Source organism: Delphinus delphis, chromosome 7 (genome assembly GCF_949987515.2).
Source record: "Delphinus delphis chromosome 7, mDelDel1.2, whole genome shotgun sequence".
Classification (NCBI taxonomy): Eukaryota; Metazoa; Chordata; class Mammalia; order Artiodactyla; family Delphinidae; genus Delphinus; species Delphinus delphis.
This window is the reverse complement of record NC_082689.1, coordinates 26,214,911-26,240,385: the sequence shown is the minus strand read 5'-3', so window position 1 is coordinate 26,240,385 and position 25,475 is coordinate 26,214,911. Positions and strand designations below refer to the sequence as shown.

The 25,475-nt window shown below is 37.4% G+C and overlaps 1 protein-coding gene across 1 annotated transcript in view; it reads left to right on the top strand.

The window, feature by feature from the left end:
- The window catches only part of CPS1 (carbamoyl-phosphate synthase 1), a 142,292-nt gene extending 122,495 nt beyond the window's left edge, over positions 1-19,797 (top strand). The window contains exons 31-38 of the mRNA XM_060016165.1: positions 1,225-1,314; positions 2,760-2,930; positions 5,610-5,684; positions 8,417-8,515; positions 13,479-13,538; positions 14,277-14,389; positions 17,844-17,973; positions 18,701-19,797. Of these exons, the coding sequence (XP_059872148.1) occupies positions 1,225-1,314; positions 2,760-2,930; positions 5,610-5,684; positions 8,417-8,515; positions 13,479-13,538; positions 14,277-14,389; positions 17,844-17,973; positions 18,701-18,799 (837 nt within the window). The 3' untranslated portion in view covers positions 18,800-19,797. The remainder of the gene's footprint in view (positions 1-1,224; positions 1,315-2,759; positions 2,931-5,609; positions 5,685-8,416; positions 8,516-13,478; positions 13,539-14,276; positions 14,390-17,843; positions 17,974-18,700) is intronic.
- The last annotated feature ends 5,678 nt before the right edge of the window (positions 19,798-25,475 follow it).

The following is a 25,475-nucleotide window of genomic DNA, read 5'->3' as shown; positions in this document are numbered from 1 at the left end:
AGGTCCCATCCCTATTCTTTTGTCTCTATTTTTTCTTTATTCTTTTGCCCTACCCAGGTACGTGGGGAGTTTCTTGCCTTTTGGGAGGTCTGAGGTCTTCTGCCAGCATTCAGTAGGTGTTATGTAGGAGTTGTTCTGCATGTAGATGTATTTCTGATGTATCTGTGGGGAGGAAGGTGATCTCCACGTCTTACTCTTCCACCATCTTGAAGGTCCCTCTCTGTCATCTTAAGTAACTTGGGGATGTTCCTTTAGTCTTCTGGTATATGAGGTTAGGCTTAGCTTTTTTAGTGAGACTTTCCAATAATCCTGCCATCAGAATCTAGGCAGGCCTGTCTGGCTAGTTGTACATTGGACTGAATTCTGAAGGTCTTACTTTGTTCTAGAATGTGAAGGTAGCAGGATGCTTTGTAACAGCAGCAACATAAAGGAACACTATCCTGGGTTTTCAAATGTACTTCAATTTTTTATATCAGGATAAATGACCTCAAGAACTCAGATTTTTCCAAATCTCTCAGAGCTCATTGTGTCGTGGACTCTGCTTCCTTTTATAACTGACTAAGTTGCTGAACCACTCTTGTAAGAGTAATGAATGAGGAACTCTTGGTTCCAGCAGTCAGTGCTCTCTCTTTGCATGAGTACCTTCTATCTCTGGTTGGATACAGGAGTTCCTATATGTGACATGCAGAGCCTCTCTGCAAGGGAACATGTTTCCTTCTGACCATAATATCTACCCTTGCAGTCTAGGGCAAAAGAAAAGCACATAAAAGAAACCTCTCTGGTCTCTTTGCAGTACCATGTAATTTTAGGACCTACACTTCTCAGCAGGTAGGTCATTAGATTGATACAGAGTTTGGACTGCAGTTTTGGTGCTAAAGCAACTAGACTGAAAGGATTCCATTTAGCCCTCAAAATAAAACCAGAGTATATAACTGTAGGTAGATAGATGCATTTGGCAGAAAGATAATCCTGTAAGATTATTTGTTCTTTTCCCTGCTATCCTGTTGTGATATTTAGTACATTTGGTACAAATATTACTTTGTTAATAGAAGCCTAATAATGGCTTCTATGATTACTATTACTATTATTATTATCAGTGGAGATGTAGTTCTTTGTAAAGAGAACTGAAAGAAATCTAAATTTAAGGTGCTGTATCTTTTTTGTTGGTTTGTTTTTAAACTAAGGAATGTTCTTTAGCACTGTATCATTGTCCTTTTTATCTAGGTGAAGGATGCTACCTGGAAGATAGCAAAGGCTTTTGCCATCTCTGGCCCATTCAACGTCCAGTTTCTTGTCAAAGGAAATGAGGTCTTGGTAAGAAATGACAAGGTGTTTGAGAGGACACCACTGCTGTGTTATGTCATGTTGGTTTGTGTCCCTCTGGTACTCTTCTCTGTGAACACCGCCACAGAGCAGCTGAGACCCCTGCAGCTGATTGTGTCTGAGTATGGGAGTTGCACAGCACATAATGCCTGCCTTGTTTGAAAGCACTGGCTCTTGGTGGCACTGATATGTCAGTCACAGCTTTGAAAAGCACTCTGATCCACTGGAAAGAAGATCACTGACTGCCATCTTCAGTACAATATAGATGGATGCAGTAACTATCATAAAGTAATCTGTCCAGGTTACTATAGAATAGTCATAAATTACATGTACTGAAGTTTACTTTACTCCTTTCTCAGAGAAGAAAGCTGTTTTGGATACCATTTACCAAAAAAATAAAAAATGTTAAGTCAACTAGGTTAGTCTTAGTTAAGTTAGTTTATTTAATGTAACTAACTAATCAGTAACCAATATTGATTCTTCACCTACTATGCAAAGTCATAACGTGGCTACAGAGACGTATAGAGCCCAGTCTCTGCTCTCAAAGATCCACGATTTAGTGAGAACTGGGGAGAAGATGAATTTTTAGATGACTATAACATAAGTCAGAATATAATAGCTGCTAGAAGGAATTTACAAGTAAAGTGGTATCGGAGGCACAGAACAGAAAGAGCCTATCTATTAGTGTGTGTGTGTGTGTGTGTGTGTGTGTGTGTGTGTGTGTGTTTGTGTGTGTGTCTGTCTGTATGTCTGTGTGCCTGCACATATGTGTATGAGCATGTATTTGGCTGTCATATGCCTGATTTGGGGTGGATCATAAAAGATTTCAAGGAAGATTTTGTAATTTGAGCTGGGTCTTAAAGAATAGCTGGAATTTTGACAAGTAAAGGAAGATAGAAAGGACAGTACACATACAATATGTGTGGGTAAATTTGGCGCATTTTAGGAGATAGTGAATAGTTCAATTTATCAATGACCAGCTGATGATGACTAGCTCAGTTTATTATTTTTCCAGGGAAATCATGGAAGGTAAACTTAGAAAGAAAGACTGGGGCCAGAAAAGTGGTACAAGATAACATAGAGGCAAGAGGATAGAAGTCTTTCAAGGGCTAGACATTAATCTCATGGCCAGTAGAAATCCACTGAAGGCTTTCTAGTAGGGCTGTGACATTATCTGAACTCTGCATTAAAACAAATCTGTCAAGAGTGTGTGGGGATGGAATTGTGGAACGGGGATGGGAAAAAGTCAGAGTTCAAGGACACTGACTGAAAGGAAACCAGTTAGCAAAAGTCAAGCAGTGGGGAGAAAAGGAAGAGGCTGGCAAAGCAAGACTGGGCCCCAGTAACAGCTGGAACCAAAGTGGCCAGGAGCATATTAATATTGTCATTGTCTCTCACCATCCTTCCTCTTCTTTTGAATTTTGTTATCTCTCCAGGTGATTGAGTGTAACCTGAGAGCTTCTCGGTCCTTCCCCTTTGTTTCCAAGACCCTTGGGGTAGACTTCATTGATGTGGCCACCAAGGTGATGATTGGAGAGAACATTGATGAGAAACTCCTTCCAACATTGGAGCATCCTATAATTCCTGCTGACTATGTTGCAATTAAGGTAATATTTTCAAAAATCTTAGTCATTTTTTAAGTTCCAAAGAAATGAAAGGAATAATTTTTCATCAAAAATAATCTTGATACGTTCTGAACCTTGTAACTGAAGTGCTAGACTAGGGGATTATGATGTTTGCTTTGAATGCAGTTGCGATGCAATGTATAGCACTGCAATGCATGTATAGCATATTGCAGTGTATAGCAGTGCAGTTGCTATACAGGCAACTTTATGTGTACTATTGTGCATTTCAAAAATTAAAATAATATTTAGAATTACATAACTTCAAAACCAACTAGCTGAGTGACTTATAAACTACATTTATTTAGCTGATGCATAATGCTGCCAGTTTAGTTGGTAGACAGAAATTCTGAACGTATCTTCTTGGGATAAGGCTTCAGTTGTGCCGAGACTTCAGGAATGCATGAATCTTGTAAAAGTGTTACCTTGTGGTGGTGGTTAAATGTTTACTGCCTTGGCTTAGTTCCTATTTTCTCTAGTGGCAGAATTTTCTCACAGTGGTACTGTGAGGGCAATGAAACTGATGGCACCTTTATGAAGAGTGACCAGGAAAATTTAAGGTTTGTTCACTAACTTCAAATACAGGCATGCCTTGGAGATATTGTGGGTTCGGTTCCAGACCACCACACAATTTTTTTGGCTTCCCTGTGCATATAAAAGTTATATTCACACTGTACTGTAATTGGTTAAGTGTGCAATAGCATTATGTCTCAAGAAACAATGTACATACCTTAATTAAAAACCACTTTATTGCTGAAAAATACTAATCATCATCTGAGCCTTTGGTGAGTCATAATCTTTTTGCAATAGTAACATCAATGGTCACTGATCACAGATCACCATAACAAATATAATAATAATGAAAAAATTTGAAATACTGTGAGAACTACCAAAATGTGATGCAGAGACATGAAGTGAGTAAATGCTGTTGGAAAAAATGGTGTCAATAGACTTGCTCAATGTAGGGTTGCTACAAACGTTCAATTTGTAAAAATTGCAGTATCTGTGAAGTGCAATGAAGCAAAGCATCATAAAACAAGATACGCCTGTATATGTGTATATTTTGAATAAGAACTTTATCATAAATCCATTGTGTTCCTCTAGCTGCCTCAGTATACCCATGAACAGAGTATTTATAATAATGACCTTTAACTACCTCACTGGACATTATGAAGATTAGTGAGATATTATGTAAATATATTTGAATTCTTTAGATAAAGCATACAAAAAATTAATTTATATTGTATAATATATTTATGTGACATTTACGTACTTTGGATGCCTTCGCAGGTTTCCACTCTTATGTGCACTAGTGACCTCAACCATAATTGTGTTACAGCTGAGACTCTGACTTCTGACTTTTACAGTGGAAGTTTTAAGTTGAAGCTATAAATCAAAAAATATTTATTAATCTTATTTAAGTTAATAATTTAGGATGCCTTGGATTTCATAGCGCACTGGGGTGGAATGTCACCTCTTATGTTGGGGGAGGGTAACATTTTATTCCTGGAAGCTGTGACACAACATAAATTGTTAAAAGCTTTCAGTGGGAATATATGTACATAGGATTTTACTGTTTGAGACCAATAAGAAGAAGGCCCCAAAAAGTATTTTTCCACTGGAAATTGTATATATGAATTTCAAATTCATATTTCTTTATTCTTAACCACAGGAATATACACACACATACACACACATATGTGTATGAAATAATTTCCAACTAATAACAATACTGAGGGGTAGATATGAATTTTTCGAAATGCACTGTATCTTTCAGTTTACTTCTTTCCTAGTTATCCTTGTGCATGAATCTTGACTTTTTTGTCAAATTACTTATTCAAAGTCAATCTTAATATAGTCCTAGTGAGGTGGATGGATATCAACAGATGAGATAGAGAGCGGCTAGAGGGCAGGAATATATGATAACTTGACTTAGGATGACCCAGTGAAATGACCCCAAGCTAGAATTCCCATGATGACTTAGAGGGGTACCAGAATCAAAGATGTATAGTCTAGGCTAGATAAATGGTTATATGCAAGAAACAAGAATTCGATTCTTAGTGAATTGCATTGGTAAAATAAATGAAAAGGAAGCACTGCTATCTATGTTCTAGTTCATATGAAAGTTCTGGGCAAAAGTGTTCCCAAGCAGAATGTTTTTCAAAGCTTTTAAAAAGGTATCAACAGCAGTTTAATGTCTCAGAAGTCAGCTTGCAGACAGACCTTTCTGGCAATGTGGCTTGTTGCAAGTCCAAATAATCAGAACAAGAAGAGGAATGTTTTCAGAAGCCTACCAAGGAAAAAGTGTGTTTGAACGTTGTGTCTGGGGAGACCAGTGCCCAATATACTTCGTTTGAAATCACTCCAGTAAGAATATGTGTAAGCCAGGTTAGAAACACTGGCCTAGACAGGTCACTGGGGCCCTATTTACAGAAATAATTTGTGATTATTTAATCCAATTTTTGGCCCAAAGCTCAAGAAATTCCTGGAACAGAGGTTTAAAGCCACTTTTCAAGTCAGACGCTTGGACCAAAGAAATTTTTTACATGTCTACTGTAGCCTAAATGAACCCTATGAGAGATGATTCACTAAATATTTTTATCCTTGTTTATACCTTTTATACCCTTCTCTCAACATATTTTTCCTACCCGTTATTTTTGACAGGCTCCAATGTTTTCTTGGCCCCGGTTGAGAGACGCTGACCCCATTCTGCGTTGTGAAATGGCTTCTACTGGAGAGGTAACTAGTTAATGATCCATGACCACCTTCATTAAATCTACTTTGAAATCTATGCTTTTATGATCTGAATATAGTAAAGCCAGTTAGTAAGTAGTTAGTGGGATACTTCTTTTGCTATCAGAGTAAGTCTGAAAGGACTTAGGCATTTTGAGCTGAGGAAAAATCTTTGACTTTTGTAGCCCAGAGTCTAAATTCTCACTTATATTTCAACATGTGTCATTCACTTCCACATTACACATTGAGAACATCTTTCAAATATTCCTCTAGATGTCTAGGTAAATATCTGCCAGGTATTTTTATTTTAAGGTTCTTAGATCTCTCTGTAACAGCACCTCTTGCTTCCTCTAACTTTCCTTGCTACTATGAAATTAGATCATCGAGATTTTACTAGCAATATGTGGAATGAATGTACAGCAGCAGAAAGATAATGGGGCCAAAATATTTTGGGATCTGCAGATATTTGCAAAATCCCAGAACCACTTTAAAAGCAACTCTAACTTCTTGGGGATTATCTAAAAACTATAGTGAGACTGGCCACTGGATGTCCCTCTTCACTTGTGTTGAGGACTCTGTCAGCTGAAGGTTTCTTTTTTTGTGGTACGAGCTGCGCAGGCTCAGCGGCCATGGCTCACAGGCCTAGCCGCTCCGCGGCATGTGGGGTCTTCCCAGACCGGGGCACAAACCCGTGTCCCCTGCATCGGCAGGTGGACTCTCAACCACTGCGCCACCAGGGAAGCCCTGAAGGTTTCTTTAAGAATGTGAAATGTGTTTCTTGTAGAAAGCTGTCAGATACCAGAGAGTTCCCTACATGTTAGTGCCAGGACATTTTATGAATCACCTAGCCCTTGACAGACTTACTAGGTACAGCCTTCAGATTCTCATCAGTGCCCATGGGGGTGGCAACATCAGACTGGGAGGCGTCATTGTTTCCTCTTGGTGTTGAGGAAAACCTGAAAGGGGAAAATACCTAATTGCAACATATACGTGATATTTTATATGGTTGCCTGGTTGCAAGCAAGATCTGTGATGAGAAGCCAAGTGAAACAGGAAGGGAGGCAGTGAGGAATAAATGGCTATCTTGTTCGTATTTGGACCGATGATTGCCTTCTCTTAGCTCCTTTGCTGCTTCTGTTAATTTAATAGATGAGAAAACCTAACTTGAAAACAAGGGACTTACATTACATTTCTCTGCTGTTTAAGGAGCTACTCTGATATTCATCGTGATCCCTTGGTCACTCAGTAGCAGGGCTGTTTTCAGCCAGCCCAGGATTCACATCAGGGAGAGATCTGTTTTCCTTCATGCTGTTTTCTCTAGTGTGGCAAATCTATTTTCAGTACTGTATCTATGTCCATTCTGCCTCCAGACATACGTTATTGGAGTTGTTGAAATACGAAAATATGAGAGAATTAGAAATTCAGCTCCCCCTTACTTGTATCTGTTTCAGAAGTACAGAGAGATAATTCTTCTTCCATTAGAGTCATATTTCCAAGTGTCACTAAGTACAATATTACAAGTTCTGTTTTATAACTGAAATCATAATAATAATTCTAGCTTAGTGAAATCTCAGTTATGCTTCAGAGACATTTTCAGTGTTAAAATGGCTTGTTGTGGGATTAAATAAACCTTTAGCTTTCCTAGTGGTGAGGTGGGAATGTTAGTCCTAATCTTTACTTACATATTTAACTACTTTTTATGTTATTTAGAAAACTGCTGAAACCTCTTGCGGGTTGTATATGCACTTATGATGGAATTGCCCAGGTTCTTTCAGTATGGTTTGGGTTCTGTTAGCTTAGGGTGACATTACTAATTTGGTTAGCCAGTTCTTGACCAAAGAAAATGTTCACTGTGGAGTAAAAAGCAGCATGTACTGGTGATCAACTGAAAATCATAGTCATGAGAACTTTCCTTTGACAGTAAGGTCGTCATTTGCTTAAAGAATGAATTTAGCCATCAGTGTTATTTACTCTAATGGTGGTTCTCCACCCGTGCCAAATGATGATGTGCATGGCAGAACCTACTCCTATCATGCTCAGATATACTTGTTCTGTAGTTAGTGTGGGCGTTTGACTTGTAGTTATATTGTAGCACAGTTACCCTAGGGGAAGCCTCTGTATATCCCAACATTATATGTTAATTTGGAATTTTTTTTACTTTAGGCTATAATATTCAGGACTAGTAGCAAGGTATTTTGGTTCATTTTATGAAAACAATGATAATAATAAAAGAACAAGTTCCTTTGAGATTTTCATAGATTTATTGAATTTCTCTGAAGGCTTTCTCATACATATGAAATGACTCCTAACTGATTGATCAGCAGTTATGCATTTGTGCTACTGACCCATGAATTCATGCCCTGTTGCATAGCATACAAGACATATACCGTTATTTAAACATTAAGTCATATTAACATTTGGTAACTCACCATATGATGGGCCAGAAGCTGTAATTTGTATCCAGATATCTCACAGTAGAATCCAGTTGCGTTGCTCCATGGAGTGTTGTTGGATAGAGAAAGAATTGCTTATTTATTCATTATGCTTAATTAAAAACACAAGATACGTCTGCCCTAGCCAGATTTTTAATCCCTGGATTCAGATTACATGGTCCTTTGGTAACTCAATAAAATCTAGCATAGGAGTCTCTGACTTTTCATTTGTGTTTGTTTTTTGGTAAGGTTGGGTGACTATCATTTGCTTTCTTTTACTTTATTTTTTTCATTTATTCTAAACAGGTGGCTTGCTTTGGTGAAGGTATTCATACCGCTTTCCTAAAGGCAATGCTTTCCACAGGATTTAAGTTACCCCAGAAAGGCATCCTGATTGGAATTCAGGTAAGTGGTGTGTGGTTGTATGCATGCCTGCGGGCACATGCTGGGAGTTGGTGGGGGAAATGACCTTAATGGTGGTATAGAAGAGGGGAGATTTGTTTAAAGTTCCACTAAAAAAAACCCAGCAACTTCTAGAAAGAATGGACATTTGTACTCTGTCTGTTCCCTGATTTTTGCCTTTTCTCATTGCAGCAGCCAACACAAATAAGTGAATAAACAACTAAAAAAAAAAAAAAGAAAGAAAGAAAAGAAAAAAATCTCTAGTGAAGTGATACTTATCCTGAACAGGATTTAGGGCAACTTCAAAAGGATTCTATTCTACTCTTTGGTTACATCTTTTCTATATTTTTATTCTTAGTTCTACCTCCTTAGCCTCTGAACCTAGGCTTTCCATGAGGTTGGGTCTCAACTCTTTTTCTGAGTCTGTGTCTATGTCTATGTCTAGTTCTTTCTCTTGACTTTCCCCTTTGCCAGCTCATTCATGTCTTTGGTATCCACTCTCCATCTAAAACTATCAACTTTAAATCTTTATCCTCAGCCATCCCCTGTTTCCAACAATTTGCTGGATACCTCTATCTGGATGTCTCAAACACAGCACATCCCAAACTGAAGTCAGTATTATCCCCTCCTGACCTCTGTTCCTTCCTTCCTTACATTCATTCATTCACATTTCAATTTCTACTAAAGATGTCAAAGATTCAAAGTTGAAGAAGACATGGGCATTATTTGAGAAATTTTCTTAGCCTGACACTCCAAGACGAATTGAAAGTTCTTAAAGGGCAGTGACTTAATGGGCTTAAGAAAGTCAGTACATCCCACAGTGTACTGTGGAAGTTCTTGAAATATTGTTACTTAGTAAACCTTCTAAGTCAAAGCAGGGTGAAGTAATTATACGTGAATATCTTCATACGGTGAGAAGGACATTATTGGTTTATTATTGCAAGTCAAATGTAAATCTTAGGGCAAAATGGGAGCCAGGAAACTCTTATTACTCCTTGGAATATTATTACAAGAGTGTACAAACTGTTTGTTTATAAATTTCCTGAAAAATACTAGATGTTTCCCAACTGATCATTCACTTTCATTTGAGGTTAGTAATTCTTGGAGCCTATAATAACAATAGATGGTTTTATATATCACCCCTGCCATACTTTTAATAATTTCAAATCCTGCATGGTTACATACAAATCAATAAAAATATAATTAGAATAATACCAGGTATTTTCAAATCAGTGGGTAATTATTAGAGATGCTGTCGCATTAGAGTGCCTTAATATCAGCAAATTAGTCTCTGGAGACTGGATGGGTAGCGGCTTTGGAGAAGTTTCTGCAAAGACTAAATTGGGATTTTGCTTCATAAAGGTGCCAGAAGGGCGATGGTGAACAGTTAGAACAGAAGCTAACAAGATGAATTGCAATTGCAAAGCTTAATGGCAGTTCAGAGACACATCACACCATATGAGAGACTCATCACATTATAATGGGTATTAAGTATTATTAAGTCACAAGTATAAGAGTATTTCTCCAACTTCTAGTTATGGCTTAAAGTTTAATGTGAGACCTGGGGGCATCCAGAGGAGACCATGCCCTTAGTCCCCGTCCTCACAACTAATCAGAATAATGCTAACATTTTAAAATACCACTTTAAGAAGGCAGTGATGTATAAAATAGTGCCTTGTTTGGTTCCAGTGCTGCAGGGAAATGTAAAGCAAAAATTAATTTGATCCCCATGAAGTACTAGTGTGATTTTGGCATCAGTGAACAGAATTTTTGCTTTGTAGGGAAAAAAGGGGGTTTGTAGGGAACAAAAAGTTTTCTTAAAGCAATGAGGTTTGTCCATTAGAGTTTTACCTTTCGGTGTATTCTTTTTTAAAGAAATCAGTGTTCCAGCAGCTACATGAATTTTTGCAAAGAACTTTCTCCCTGTGCATGCATGCATAGTGTAAGGAATTTAAATATATATGTATTTTAATTACAGAATTTAAAAAGTATATTTAAAGAAATATTTAATAATAAAGTTATATTTAATAAAATATTTGCAGCTGTGGTAAAATTGATCATTAAGACTCTAAGCCTCTAGAGATATGCAGAAATCATTTTCTAACCTACTTTATATGGGAGGCAAAGAAAAGCTGCCGTCACCAACAGTCAGTGTATAATCTCTTCACTATTATATGGAGGATTTTCATTTATAGTGATTTCTTTAAAAAGGATAATCACAAATTTAACTGAACAATATGACAGAATATACTAACCCTAGAGTTAATAGCTAAAACTCACTGGACATCTTCTTAGGCAGAATGGGAACAAATCTACCTAAGCTTCATATTAACTGTGGATAAAGTAATTATAATTCCATATTTCAGGATACATTATGCTTAAAAAAACACATTTTGTTTAACATGATTCCACTTGGACAGAAGAATTCATATAAATTCATCCAAATACATAAAGTCAGAACTGAAAAGGACCTAAAATAGTACTGCTAATATATAAACGGGGTTAAGGCCGGTAAATACAAGAGAATACATTTCGTTGAGTTATGTACTAAGAAAGAAAGTCCACCATTGCATTTTGATTTCCTGAGATACACATTCATTTAGCATGATGTTATGTAGACTTCAATCACGGAAAAGCCCTGGTAGCCAGCACTGTTGCAGTTAATTTGCTTTATTATTCCTTCATGTATATATGGGGAGACTGGTCAACATCTATACCATTTATTTGAAGTAAAGGTCTTCTTTTCTCGTCATTGCCCCACCCTGACCCAGCTACCTGCTATGAGTAGAAAGATTTAATGGAAGAAACCTTACCTCTAACTTTTCACAGCAGGTTGCAAGAGAAAATTGGGGGAAAAGAGAAATATGGAGGAAAGGCAAAAGGGACGCTGAGCCGGGAAACATTTTTTCTTATTGTTGGTAGTTTAACACATATTTCAAATTTTAATGTATCACTAGCAAGTATCAACCACGACTCAACATTTAGTAAATAGATCGTGTGTGTGTGTGTGTGTGTGTGTGTGTGTGTGTGTGTGTGTGTTCATGTGTACATGCTCATTGGTTATATTTCAGTGTTCCTAATTTTTCTTTATTTTCTCTTTCCTACCCTACTCCTTCACACACAGAGACCCTCTGTTTCTGCCTTCTCAAAGTTAATCCTATGGTCAAATTACTTGGGAAGTTTGAAATATTCATGACATCAATCTTGCGTAACTAGGACTTAGGGAAAAAAAAAAATCAAGATTTAGATTTTGTCAAAGGATCCTTGTCAGGCTTCCCTGGTGGTGCAGTGGTTGAGAGTCCGCCTGCTGATGCAGGGGACACGGGTTCGTGCCCTGGTCTGGGAAGATCCCACATGCCGCGGAGCGGCTAGGCCCGTGAGCCATGGCCGCTGAGCCTGCATGTCTGGAGCCTGTGCTCCGCAACGGGAGAGGCCACAACAGTGAGAGGCCCGTGTACTGCAAAAAAAAAAAAAAAAAGGATCCTTGTCAACTAGTATATGTACTGTATCTCTACCAAGACCCTTTCCATAAGCATAGATCCTAATATAAGAAAGACGTAATGTAGGTTTATGTGGCAACAAAATCGTCTTTGATTTTCCTGCAATATTTCCATCAGGGTTTATTTTTAGTTGCTATGAGTAGGCAATCTGCCTTGTTTTGAAGTTTTCTGGAACACCCTTTAACAATAAATGATTTACTCTAGAGTAGATCAAGAGCCCTCACTGTTTTTTCCCCTCTGATTGGGCTATTCAGTGATGCTTGTGAAGAGTACCATCCTAACATCTGCGCTTCAGCATTGCCCAGGAACACAAAGCAAGCATTTTATTTGAAAAAGACAACTCCAAGTGACATGAATAACCTTTTATCTTCAATACAGAATCATTAGGAACAACCATAGCATTGTCAATCCAGACGTCCCAGTAGAGTCCACAGGCACGACACAGCCTTAACTTGGCTTTTGGTTCTGTAGCCAGAAGTTGGATTAATGTGAAAATGATAATTAGAGGAAATATTTATTTTTATCATTTTTAAAAGACTTTCTTCCTTATAAATGTTCTCCAGGAAATAAATCAGCTTGTACTTTTCACCTTTAGTAACAAATGGTTTCTTACCCAGGTATTTTCAATCAGCTGTTAAATCTGGGGCTACTCAGATGCAAGCTGACAGCTGTAATTTCTTTTTGTAGAGAGCCTATTTTATGTGTCACAAGTGTTCAATACATGTTTGATAGAAGTTTTTAATGTGACTATGAAAGCCAACACCCCAGACCAGAAGGCAGAGTAGTTCCCTGGCTGGAAACTGCCAATACTGTCATGTCGGATATTTATCTTTCCCACCTGGGGGACAACACTGAAACAGATCCATAATGAGGTTCTGACTGGTATCTGCAGGTCAGACAGTATTTGAAATGCAGCTAAGTGACTCCAGAGCCCATTCTTTTACTCTTTGCCAAACTGATTCCAAATGATTGACTTATTGTAGGGAACGGTGCATGAACTTAGGACAGGGCCTAGTTATTGAAGTGCAGTCCAAAGTTAGAATTCAGCAATTAGAACGGGTTGAACAGCAAAACATCCAACAAGGCTGACTTGGTGCTGAGTGCCTAATCCAGGTGACTTTAAATTCTCCCTGACCAGGAGAAGGGTTCCTCCAGAACTGGGGTGAATCTGATTCTACAGGCAGAGACTAAGTGGATTAAATAGGGGGTGAAGGAATTTGAGGGGTAAGAAGTAAGACAGTAGAAAGCAAGACAATGTGGATGGAATTTCATCTATATCGGAAAATAAGTAAGAGGTTATACTCATTAAAGGAGAATAAAAGGATAAAACTTGTCATCTTTGAATAGAAAGCACTTGGCAACACATGACATTGCCTTTTATGACATGAGAGAATGCCATATTGCATGACTAAATGAATAACATGTATATCTGGAAAGTGAATTCAGTTAAATTCCTTTAATTTCAGCAATCATTCCGTCCACAATTCCTTGGTGTGGCTGAACAGTTACACAATGAAGGCTTCAAGGTATGTGATATTATTTTTTTAAGTTGTTTTCTGTCAGCATTCTATCTGCAAAAAAGAATACTGAAGAATATTAGCGAATAAAATAACGCGAAATATAACCTCTCCACTTGAAAGATGTCTAACTTGACAGTTTCAAAACTTCAATGGAATAAACTAATTAGAAAGACTAGCTTTAAGTTTTAACACAATTACCACAAACTCAATAAAATTTGCTGGCTAAAAACTTAGAGAGTTTTGCATACACAGAATTGGGATAAAGTTTCAATGTATTTCCATATATTTTCCATTTTTCCTTTTTCTGTTTCCATACAAAGTCATAGTTTCCAGGTGTTAACAGTTACAGGCAAAAATTCTTTGCCATGAATATCTCCACACAAAGCCTGGTTCTGTAAAACAGAATGAGTCCCAAGGCTCATTGGACCTGTGGTCATGAGGGTTTGTTGGCCTAATAACAATGAATTTTCAGCCATCAACAACTCTTTATTTTTCTCCTCTACAAAAGCAGTTACAATTGAGGTTATTAAATTTTTTCTTACTGCAAATATTTTAAAAATATTTAAAGTGCCCGTGACTCTAGATGCTGAGTCTCAATCTCTATTTCTGACATCATTTTGCATCTCATATTCACCAGTTTTTTCTGCTCTATGCTTTAAATGACGCGTGTGTCCCAGTGGGTGTCTTTGTTCTGTGAAAACTTTCCCTGTGATACAGTAACCGACTTTTCCATCTTAAATGCAGCTCTTTGCTACGGAAGCCACATCAGACTGGCTCAATGCCAACAATGTCCCTGCCACCCCAGTGGCGTGGCCGTCTCAAGAAGGACAGAATCCCAGCCTCTCTTCCATCAGAAAGTAAGAACTGGGCAGAATATTCTGAGATAGCAAAACAGATGAAGGATTAACTTTGGGAACTATTGTGATGTAAATATATCACCTTACCCTATAGCAAGTCTTCTTAGTCATCCAATTTAAAATGACGAAATTGGTGAACGATAGTAAAGCTTCCTTCTCATGAACTTTGCTATTACTACAAAACACATAATTCCATATATGTACATGGTGATATGTAGCATCTCTCAAAATGTCTCCTAGTAAGTATCCATTCCTTGACTGACACCAAGATCTCAGTGGTGAGAATCATGGGCATGAAGAATGTAATGCAGCACTCTGTATTTTATGGCAAACTTATATTGTGTATATCAAGAATGCTCAGCTGCATTTCACTGAGGTTGTACATCAATGAATCAGTCAGTTTACTGAGGACTTGCAGCATGCAGGACACTAGGGGGCGTGCTATGGTAATGTCATCTATTGTATTACCTAATTTGCCATTCTTTGATCAGGTTGGTTGTTATGCCTTAGGCTATGTCATCATTAGGTTTTTTGGGTTTTTTTTTTTAACATCTTTATTGGCGTATAATTGCTTTACAGTGGTGTGTTAGTTTCTGCTTTATAACAAAGTGAATCAGCTATACATATACATATATCCCCATATCTCCTCCCTCTTGCGTCTCCCTCCCACCCTCCCTATCCCACCCCTCTAGGTGGTCACAAAACACCCAGCTGATCTCCCTGTGCTATATGGCTGCTTCCCACTAGATACCTATTTTACATTTGGTTGTATATATAAGTCCATGCCACTCTCTCACTTCATCCCAGCTTAGCCTTCCCCCTCCCCGTGTCCTCAAGTCCATTCTCTATATCTGCATCTTTATTCCTGCCCCTAGGTTCATCAGAACCTTTTTTTTTAGATTCCATATATATGTGTTAGCATACGGTACTTATTTTCCTCTTTCTGACTTACTTCACTCTGTATGACAGACTCTAGGTCTATCCACCTCACTACAAATAACTCAATTTCTTTTCTTTTCGTGGCTCAGTAATATATATTCCATTGTACATATATATATATATATATATATATATATATATATATATACATATACCACATCTTCTTTATCCATTCACCTGTCGATGGACACCTAGGTTGCTTCCATATCCTGGCTATTGTAAATAGAGCTGCAATGGACATTGTGGTGCATGACTCTTTTTGAATTATGGTTTTCTCAGGTATATGCCCAGTAGTGAGATTGCTGGGTCATATGGTGGTCATACTTTTAGTTTTTTAAGGAACCTCCATACTGTTCTCCGTAGTGGCTGTATCAATTTACATTCCCACCAATACTGCAAGAGGGTTCCCTTTTCTCCACACCTTGTCCAGCATTTATTTTTTGTAGATTTTTTGTTGATGGCCATTCTGACCGGTGTGAGGTGATACCTCATTGCAGTTTTGATTTGCATTTCTCTAATGATTAGTGATGTTGAGCATTCTTTCATGTGCTTGTTGGCAATCTGTATATCTTCTTTGGAGAAATGTCTATTTAGGTCTTCTGCCCATGTTTGGATTGGGTTGTTTGTTTTTGATATTGAGCTGCATGAGCTGCTTGTAAATTTTGGAGATTAATCCTTTGTCAGTTGTTTCATTTGCAAATATTTTCTCCCATTCTGAGGGTTGTCTTTTCATCTTGTTTATGGTTTCCTTTGCTGTGCAACAGCTTTTAAGTTTCATTAGGTCCCATTTGTTTATTTTTGTTTTTATTTCCATTTCTCTAGGAGGTGGGTCAAAAAGGATATTGCTGTGATTTATGTCATAGACTGTTCGGCCTATGTTTTCCTCTAAGAGTTTATAGTGTCTGGCCTTACATTTAGGTCTTTAATCCATTTTGAGTTTATTTTTGTGTATGGTGTTAGGGAGTGTTCTAATTTCATTCTTTTACATGTGGCTGTCCAGTTTTCCCAGCACCACTTATTGAAGAGGCTGTCTTTTCTCCACTGTACATTCGTGCCTCCTTTATCAAAGATATGCTGACCATAGGTGTATGGGTTTATATCTGGGCTTTCTATCCTGTCCCATTGATCTATATTTCTGTTTTTGTGCCAGTACCATACTATCTTGATTACTGTAGCTTTGTAGTATAGTCTGAAGCCAGGGAGCCTGATTCCTCCAGCACCGTGTTTCTTTCTCAAGATTGCTTTGGCTATTTGGGGTCTTTTGTTTTTCTGTACAAATTGTGAAATTTTTTGTTCTAGTTCTGTGAAAAATGTGGTAGTTTGATAGGGATTGCATCGAATCTGTAGAATGCTTTCAATAGTATAGTCATTTTCACAATGTTGATTCTTCCAATCCAAGAACATGGTATATCTCTCCATCTGTTTATATTATCTTTAATTTCTTTCATCAGTGTCATGGTTTTCTGCATACAGGTCTTTTGTCTCCTTAGGTAGGTTTATTCCTAGGTATTTTATTCTTTTTGTTGCAGTGGTAAATGGGAGTGTTTCCTTAATTTTTCTTTCAGATTTTTCATCATTAGTGTATAGGAATGTGAGAGATTTCTGTACATTAATTTTGAATCCAGCTACCTTACCAAATTCATTGATTAGCTCTAGTAGTTTTCTGGTAGCATCTTTAGGATTCTGTACATCACTAGGTTTTGTAAGACATTTATTTCAGCACACTACGTGAGCCTTCAGGAACACCATTACATCAACACTTATGGAGCTATGTGGCACGGGTACATGGGAGATAATTCTCAGGTGCTACAGGATGTTACAGCCTACTGAATGGCTAAGTCATACCAAATTCTATGTGATATACTATTTGATAGGGCTCTTAAGAAAGTAACCTAAATTATTATCAAATTAATAAAAGAAGGGCACATTTTTCTGACTTTAGTAGACTTCCAATGATGCTATATGCCCTCCTTAGGGCTTTGTAAAACAATACTTCATGCTTTTGACATTTTGATTAAATGTCTCCTAGTGTGTGTAGTAGCCCAGCAACAGAATGTGAAATGTTTTAATTTAAAATCAGGCGACCTGTATTTCCACACCATCAGCTAAGGCACTGGGAAACAGGCAATGAAGTAAAGTTGATCTGAGGGGGGGAGTATGGGGGCCAAATGGCCTTCAGTGCTGGAGGAACCACCTCCTGTAAAATAAATAATTGTCTATCAAATTACTAGTTCTTGCTATGGATAGATAGCATTTTAAAGAGAAACAAATATTTCCATTCGATTAATTAGGCATTCACCAGAATTCTTTCAAGAACACAACAAAAATTTATAACCCCCAAATGTGTGTAATTTGTACATCTGCTTAGGAATAAAGGAGGGCAGGTGTCAATCAACTCAGTATGGAATGGACTTGAATGGTTAAGAGAAGTAATTTACATTAGTATTTAAAAAAACTAATTATAAAATATGCATAGTCTCCTGCAAACTTGTGTTTATTTTGTTTATTCCTCCAGGTTGATTAGAGACGGCAGCATTGACTTGGTGATTAACCTCCCCAATAACAACACTAAATTTGTCCATGATAATTATGTGATTCGGAGGACAGCTGTTGACAGTGGAATTGCTCTCCTCACTAATTTCCAGGTATGTTCTTTTTCTCACAGATAGCCTGCCTGAGGGTTTTTATTTCTGCGCCTCCCTTAAGAGTGCACATCTCTCTTCTCCCTTTCTTGTAACTTTCAGAATGGAGAAGAATTTCTAAATAGAGTCTAAAATAATGGTCTATTTTGGTAGGTCATGGCCTATCTGAGACAGTTAGTGATCAAGGAGTTGTGATAGTCAGAAGCCATGGATAGCCATGGTTCTCTCATTACCCATACAATTATCCTTTAAATAACATGTGTGGTGTGGCATGGAATAAAGATACACAATTTTATTCCATCGTGTCTAAATGAAAGCCACCGCATAAAAGCAACAGGTTAATGATCACTGAAGATCTAGATACAGTGCAAGCACTTGTCCAATTCACAGGCAATGATCGCAGGAGGTATGTTCCCTTCTACTTGGACATGACCCACCAGATTTATCACAGGGAGAAGAAATGTTTGTCAAGACTCGTTAACTTTCTGCCCATTGTATTTTTCCCCCCTCAGTCAGTTTTAATCCCCATGGGGGTTGGGGGGAAATAAGCTTATTCACGTTGAGGTCTGAGATACAGGAGAAAGTCCCCGTTAAATAAAAATGTTTGTGTCTTCCATCTCCTGCCCCTTTGAAAATTGGGAACAGAAACTGTGACTTTTCACTCCTGCTGCATTAAACATTCGCTTTCATTTCATATGCGTTGCTAAGATTCCTACCCTTATATTTTCAGGTGACCAAACTTTTTGCAGAAGCTGTGAAGAAATCTCGCAATGTGGACGCCAAGAGTCTCTTCCACTACAGGCAGTACCGTGCTGGGAAAGCGGCATAGAGAAATGGATGCCCCATCTCCATTCTTAAATCAACCTAAGCCAGTTTTTTATCTAAAGAAACTGATTCACAACTTTCTTTCCCAGAGATGAATATTGATATCAAGGTTTATTTCAGTTTACTTAGTTATGCCTTAATATGCTCTTCTTTCACAATTAAATTGTTGTCAGTCACTTTTTAAAAACCTTACTTAGAGAGTCCTTCACGAGAATTCCTTCATTTACTAAATGCCTTATTTTTGGTGTGCTAAGCTTACCTGCATGCTTCTTTGCAGCTAACATTTTATGGTGCTGATTAACGATGATCAAGGTCGAAAAAGTTGCTGCTCTATCTTCTGAACTCTTTCTATATATACTTTACGGACACTATTGTCATTGTTTTTAAATACCATCTGCCATACTCAGGGCACTTTAACAAAGGCAGAATACTATAAAAATGGTTCAAATGAAACATGGATTTAATTTATGAACTCCTCCATCATGATGTTTGTGTATTGCTTCTTTTTAATCATCATTCTGTCTGGCTTAACCAGGAATATCCTTATCCCCTCCCACAGTGCTGAATTTGAGACGTGTGACAGAGGTCTTTAAAGTATGGATTTCTTTAAAGGACACTGGTTTGCAGTTTTGTGTTTTGTAGTACGTCAGCAGATGGTGGATACCGCTGAGGTGGTTTATTCTTGTTGTCCTTTGGATTTGTAACCTGAGCCGAGTGAAATCCTCAGATTTATGCCATCTCTGCAGCCCCCCCCCCTCCTTCCTGCCAACTTTGGAATAACTTGGAAGTTATGTTCATTCCCTTCAGATTATAGATTCTGTTGATCTACTGAGTCCCACTCTGCAATGAGCGTTTTACACATTTTAAGCACAAGATCCTTGTTCCTTCTACATATAAGAAAAGTCCTTCCTACAGGCAGCCTTTGTCACTTTTAAACTTTTTGTGTTATTACAAGCGCTCTAATTGTGAACTTTTAAATAAAATACTATCAACAGACAAGACTGTTGTATTCTTGCTATTATGTGTTCATTTATTTTTACATTGATACACAAAATCTGTTCATTTCTCTGATGAAACAGGGTTTTGGGCCAAGATTATATCTTTTTTTTCTTTTTCTATTCAAAGCCCTATAGGATATGAACAAATTAATATTAAAATTAATGAAGCTTAAACTGTTACATTTCTCTTTTTTTTCTCCTCCCATAGCTTGCTTATCTCATTAAAAATTTATTATCTTTTTGTGTAGTTATATACTACCCTTGATCTGGACCCTTTCAAACATACAGCTATAATCACACACTGACTAATGATTGCCACACATACATAATAAACTAAACTTTTAAAAAACGTCTTGCATAACACAGAGAAAAGCACTTGAACCCAGTCAGAGGCTGATCCATATCGTCTGAAACATAGTGCCAATGGCCGTGGTGATACCATATCCCAGAAATACCACCTAAAACGTGGCTTTGTGAAATTTCTAAGATAATGAGGACATAATAGCTTTTATCCTTTACCTTGATATAGATCTACATGAAGGCTTTTAAAATTTATTTTCCCCTTCTTTCCCTCTTGTTATCATTGTGGTTGAGACGTTCCTTACTTTTTTTTTTTTTTTTTTTTTTTTTTTTTTTGGTGGTACGCGGGCCTCTCACTCTTGTGGCCTCTCCCGTTGCGGAGCACAGGCTCCGGACGTGCAGGCTCAGCGGCCATGGCTCACGGGCCCAGCCGCTCCGCAGCATGTGGGATCTTCCCGGACTGGGGCACGAACCCGTGTCCCCTGCATCGGCAGGTGAACTCTCAACCACTGCGCCACCAGGGAAGCCCAAGACCTTCCTTACTTCTTCCCCATAATATTATATTAATATACTCCCTGATCATTGATTCATTCACCTAAAAATACTTAATGGGTTTCTTCAAGTTTTAGTGTAGAATATACTATGATCCCTCCTACACCTATTATTCTAGTACTTTTCTGATGCTGTATTTGCACCATCACACCACCAGCACAACCATAATAAGTAACTAACATTATGGAGTATCTGCTATTCCTCAGGTAGTTCTAAGTCCTTTACATGAGTTAACCCATTTAATCCTCAAAATATCCCTATGAGTAGGTGCTGTCGTCTCCATATTATAAATAAACTGAAGCACCAGAAGTTAATTAACATGCCCAGGGTCACACAAAATGCAGTTTCATTTTTTTATATCTTGTATTTTAATGAAGACAGACATGTTAAAAAAAAATCACTTCTCACAGTGAAGAAAATACTTGCTGGCAGAGATCAGGAAAAGGCTTTTCTGGGGAGATGGTCTCAGGTGTTGTCTTGTACAGTGTGTTGTAGTTCTCCAGGTAGACTAGAGGATAAGCACACTCATTTGAGGAAATTACAAGCAGCCTGGTATACCTGGAGCTCAAGGCATGTGTGGAGAGAAAGAGCTATGGGGAGAGGTTGAGAATGAATTCTTAGTTATGCGTGTTTAAACCACATAGAAATTTTAAAACTTTTTATTTGGAAAGAATTTTGCACTTAAAAATTTGCAAAAATAAAAATAGTACACCCTTTACCCAGATTTACCTATTGGTAATATTTTACCCCATTTGACTTAGTATTGCTTTCTCTATCAATCATCTATCTATCATGTATTTATCTATCATGTATCTATCTATCTAAATACACATATGTATATACACGCTCAGAGGAAGAGAAAAATTACACTTTGACCAAAAGTAAGCAGTTAGTGACCAATTTAGAAAAGTAACTCATACAAAAAAAAACAAAAGAATTGCTTGCTGAAAGTTCCAAAAGGTCAAAGTAATAGTTAAGTTTTGTGTCGTGGAAATTTTATAAAGGCTCTCAATTTTTATATTAATTTGAAGAAGCTATTTGTAAAATACAATAAAATGAGAAGAGTAGTAATAATTAATCAAGCAGTACTGTTTCTAAATAATCCCTATATTTTTGTTCCTGAAATAAAGGGTTTTGGGGAAACGGAAGATGATACACACTCTCTCCAAGGTGCTGAAAATGAAATTATATTAATCTTTGTTTTTGTTACCTTTGGGTTTCCTAATGTTCCAAACTTTAAGAAGAACTAAACACAAATAAATAACGCATTCAGTGGTTTGGTTGGAGGAGGGAAATGCAAGAAAATGAAAGCAGATTTGTGTTCCGATTTGACAAGGCTTTGTCCTTTTGGAACATTTGTACTCTTTTATACAAACAGGTTAACACATTTTAAAACCTCTGAATCTGTTATATACCACCAGTGCAGACAACATACGGGCTATGTCTGTCTGTAGAGCTGAATAAAAATCAAAGTAGCATTTTCCATGCTGAGAATTCAACAGTGGGCAAGGAGCACCAGGTCTACTGAGTGGGGTGTGAAGGAGCGCAGCCAGCTTGTGAAATGAAGAAGAAAGAGGACTAAAGAATGATCCAATTAGAGATGTAGGATTTTACGGCTTTGGAAAGGTAAGTAGAGTATTTTAACTGTAGTTTTGTCAAACTTTCCTCTTAAACAGCATTCCTACTGGAAACTTTTTTAAAAACAGCTACTACATTCATGTATCTCAACAGCTGCAGGTACTTGAACCTCAGCTTCTACAGTGTCCACAGCTTCTTGAACAGGGAAAGTGGAAATTATCAGAGAAACAAACCAAGGCTGAATGCAGTTAAGTGCTCTGTAATTACACACCAGTATTACCATTTGGATGCTGGTGCGGCTCCCTTGCAGGCACAGGTGCCATAAATGCTCACATACACCCAATGAAATCCACAAAGACCTTTCATTATATACCACTGGAGACACCCTTAGCTTGAAAAAGACTAGCTTAAATTTCCTTCCTTCCTGTCTTTCTCTTACCACTTCTTTTTCCTTTGTTCTTATGTATAAAAATTCTATTTTTCCTAATGAATATTACTGTGCTATTTTATGAGACGCTGTTGCAATTGGTGAGTGTGAGGGGAATGTGGCAGGAAGAAGAACGTCCATCCTCCTCCTAAGCAGCTCCCTGGGCTCTGAAAAATTGGTAATAATTGTCCCTACTTCTTCTCTTGTGCACAGCGTAGGGTGCAAGGGGTCCAGAAAGAGAGTTTAAGTACCTACAGCTGTTGAGATCAATGCAGTAATGAATAAAAAACAAAACAAAAAAATCCCTCAGCAAGTCAAAATTAGCACCATTTGTGAGTGATCCTTGTTGCTTTAAGATCATTTTTAAAGGTCTTTACAACTTTCATTGTATAAAGGACTTGTGTTCACAAAGAAAACTATTGATTATTGACCAAAACAAAAAAATAGGCTTTTCTGTTAGCGGTAAAGGTTCACTTTCTCTCTCCTGAAACTACCAGCCTAGCTAATTATTTCTTTAAGGTGTTTCCTAGAAGAAACACACAAACTCCGTAGAAGTGCTTTTGTTCATCAAAGGAAGAAACAAGCAGTCTCACAAAAAAGTCAAAACTGCTGTGTTCCCAAGTGATAATTTCCCACACAAAGCTTAGTGCTGTTGGCAGCTGCAATGAAGACAGGTGAGATGTGAGCATGCAGAAAAGAGAGAGAATCCAAAAGCTCAAAACATGTTATTAAAAAAGAGAAAGAACTTGAAAATGTACGTATTTTATTAATAAAAATACACTCTAGTATCCAGTGTCTAGATAACTATACTTTCCTTTCTGAAATTTAAGCACATTCAGTAATCTCCTTCATAGTCTCTCTTCTACCTGCCTATGCAACGTCCTGAAGGATGAAATATGGCATGGCTTTGAGGTCATTAGCATAACAGAAATATTCTGCTAAGTGTTTCCCGTAACTCTTTACAAAATTCCACATAGAATGCTGCAAATGAAATTTATATGGAATAATTTAGACTAATATTTATTTTAATCTCTCCATTCAAAAGGAGTTACATATGGATCCTTTTTAAAGAATGTTTTCTAATTAAACTAAGGACACAATTTCATATTATTTGCCAGGTTTTATAGGTTTTCCTTCCCCTTCATAATTAAAATATATAGGGAGCTGCAGGGGGAAAATGGTATTGTTGCAGTTAAGACGTGAGTGAATAGGAATTTTTAAAGATTGTTTTAAAACCATGAGGCACAAGCATTTGAAGTAAATTAGGTTCATTCTTTATTTATTATATCAGAATAAGATAAAGCAACACTGAATTGACTTTCCCAATGTTGGGGGGCCTCCAGAGCAAAATGTTACCTTGTGCTAAATCTATCATTACCTGCCTTGGTGTACTGTGTGAAGTCCTGTTTTCTTCAGAAGTAATTCACTCACTCTAGGGTCTGACTCTGTTGAAATCTGTGGATCTTTGGGGCCCCAGGGACTTATAAATGTAAACACATGGTACTTTGTAGACTGATTCATCAGGGAATGGTCCCTGGCTTACCCTAATTGGGTTTTGCCATGCTAATCTCTCTGGAAGGGTGATTTCAAACATATTTTCAGAAGGACATGAAACACATGGTTCTTTGATTACCATATTTGTACTAATGTCCATATGAAGGGGTTGCTTTTAATCAATGATGGTTTTCTTTGATCCATTGAGGTTATTCCACTGTAAATAATTTCAGGTCATCTCAGCACTTATTTTCTTCAACCTGAAACCTAGAGGTGAAATCATGAGTCTCTGGTACTTACACAGATCTACAGAAAGTAAGGACATATTTCCCTGTTACATTCCTGGAACCTAAATTATAATAGGTGTTCAAAACTATTGAATCCACAAAATTTTGATTCTTAAAAATGATTGTGGTGCAAAGTGTTTGATCAGAATGATTGTGTTCCTGTCCTCCCTTTTAGTTATAAGTTCCTATTCTCCTCCTCTGGCTAAGGAATCTTGATCCAGTTTACACCGGACCTCCAGTCTTAATTTCACTCCTCATAAATTTAGGGGGCTGCAGAGTTTGTAAAGGAAACGCTGTAAACGCTAATTTTCCAAAATCTTCAATCAACTTTCTCCTCAAGACTAGATCAACAGAATTCTCTTCAACCTTAGTTATTGTTTCAGTAATCTTATCAATACTTGTGTATATCTCAGTGACCATGATTTTAAATAAGCACATATTTATCACCTCCAAGAGTGATGTTTAATCTATACCTTCATTTGTTCTTTCTCCATTGTAGTTTGCTCATGGCCACTCACTTACCATTCCTTTTTCATCTTTATAATTGCTTATTATAGAGTAGTTCACACAGAGTAGCCATGCAAATCTACTTTTTGGTAGAAAATAGACAATTTAAGAATATGTAGTTTCTTGTATATAGTATCTCTGTATCACTTTTCTTTAGCCGTTTGTGTCTTATATTTATTCATTAAATTCACAAACATTTGTTGAGCGTCTATAAATAAAATAGATTTGGACTTATGAAGTTTACAGTTTAGAGGTGGATGCAGAGAGTTTAAAAAAAAACTATTATGATAGAACTTGATTAATGCTTTTGTAAGGGAAATTTAGGGGCTATATGCACACATGCCTGGGGCAGATCAGGGCAGGCTTCCATAAACTGGAACTCGAGGGATAAGTAAGAATTTGCCAGGTGAAGAAGTGTGGTGTGTTCTACAGTGTGTATGCACAGTGAAAATAATGCGTGTGAAGACCCCGAGGCAAAGAAAACATACTGCGTTTGAAGAATTGAAGAAGGCTGAGTGTGACTGGAGCATCACTCAT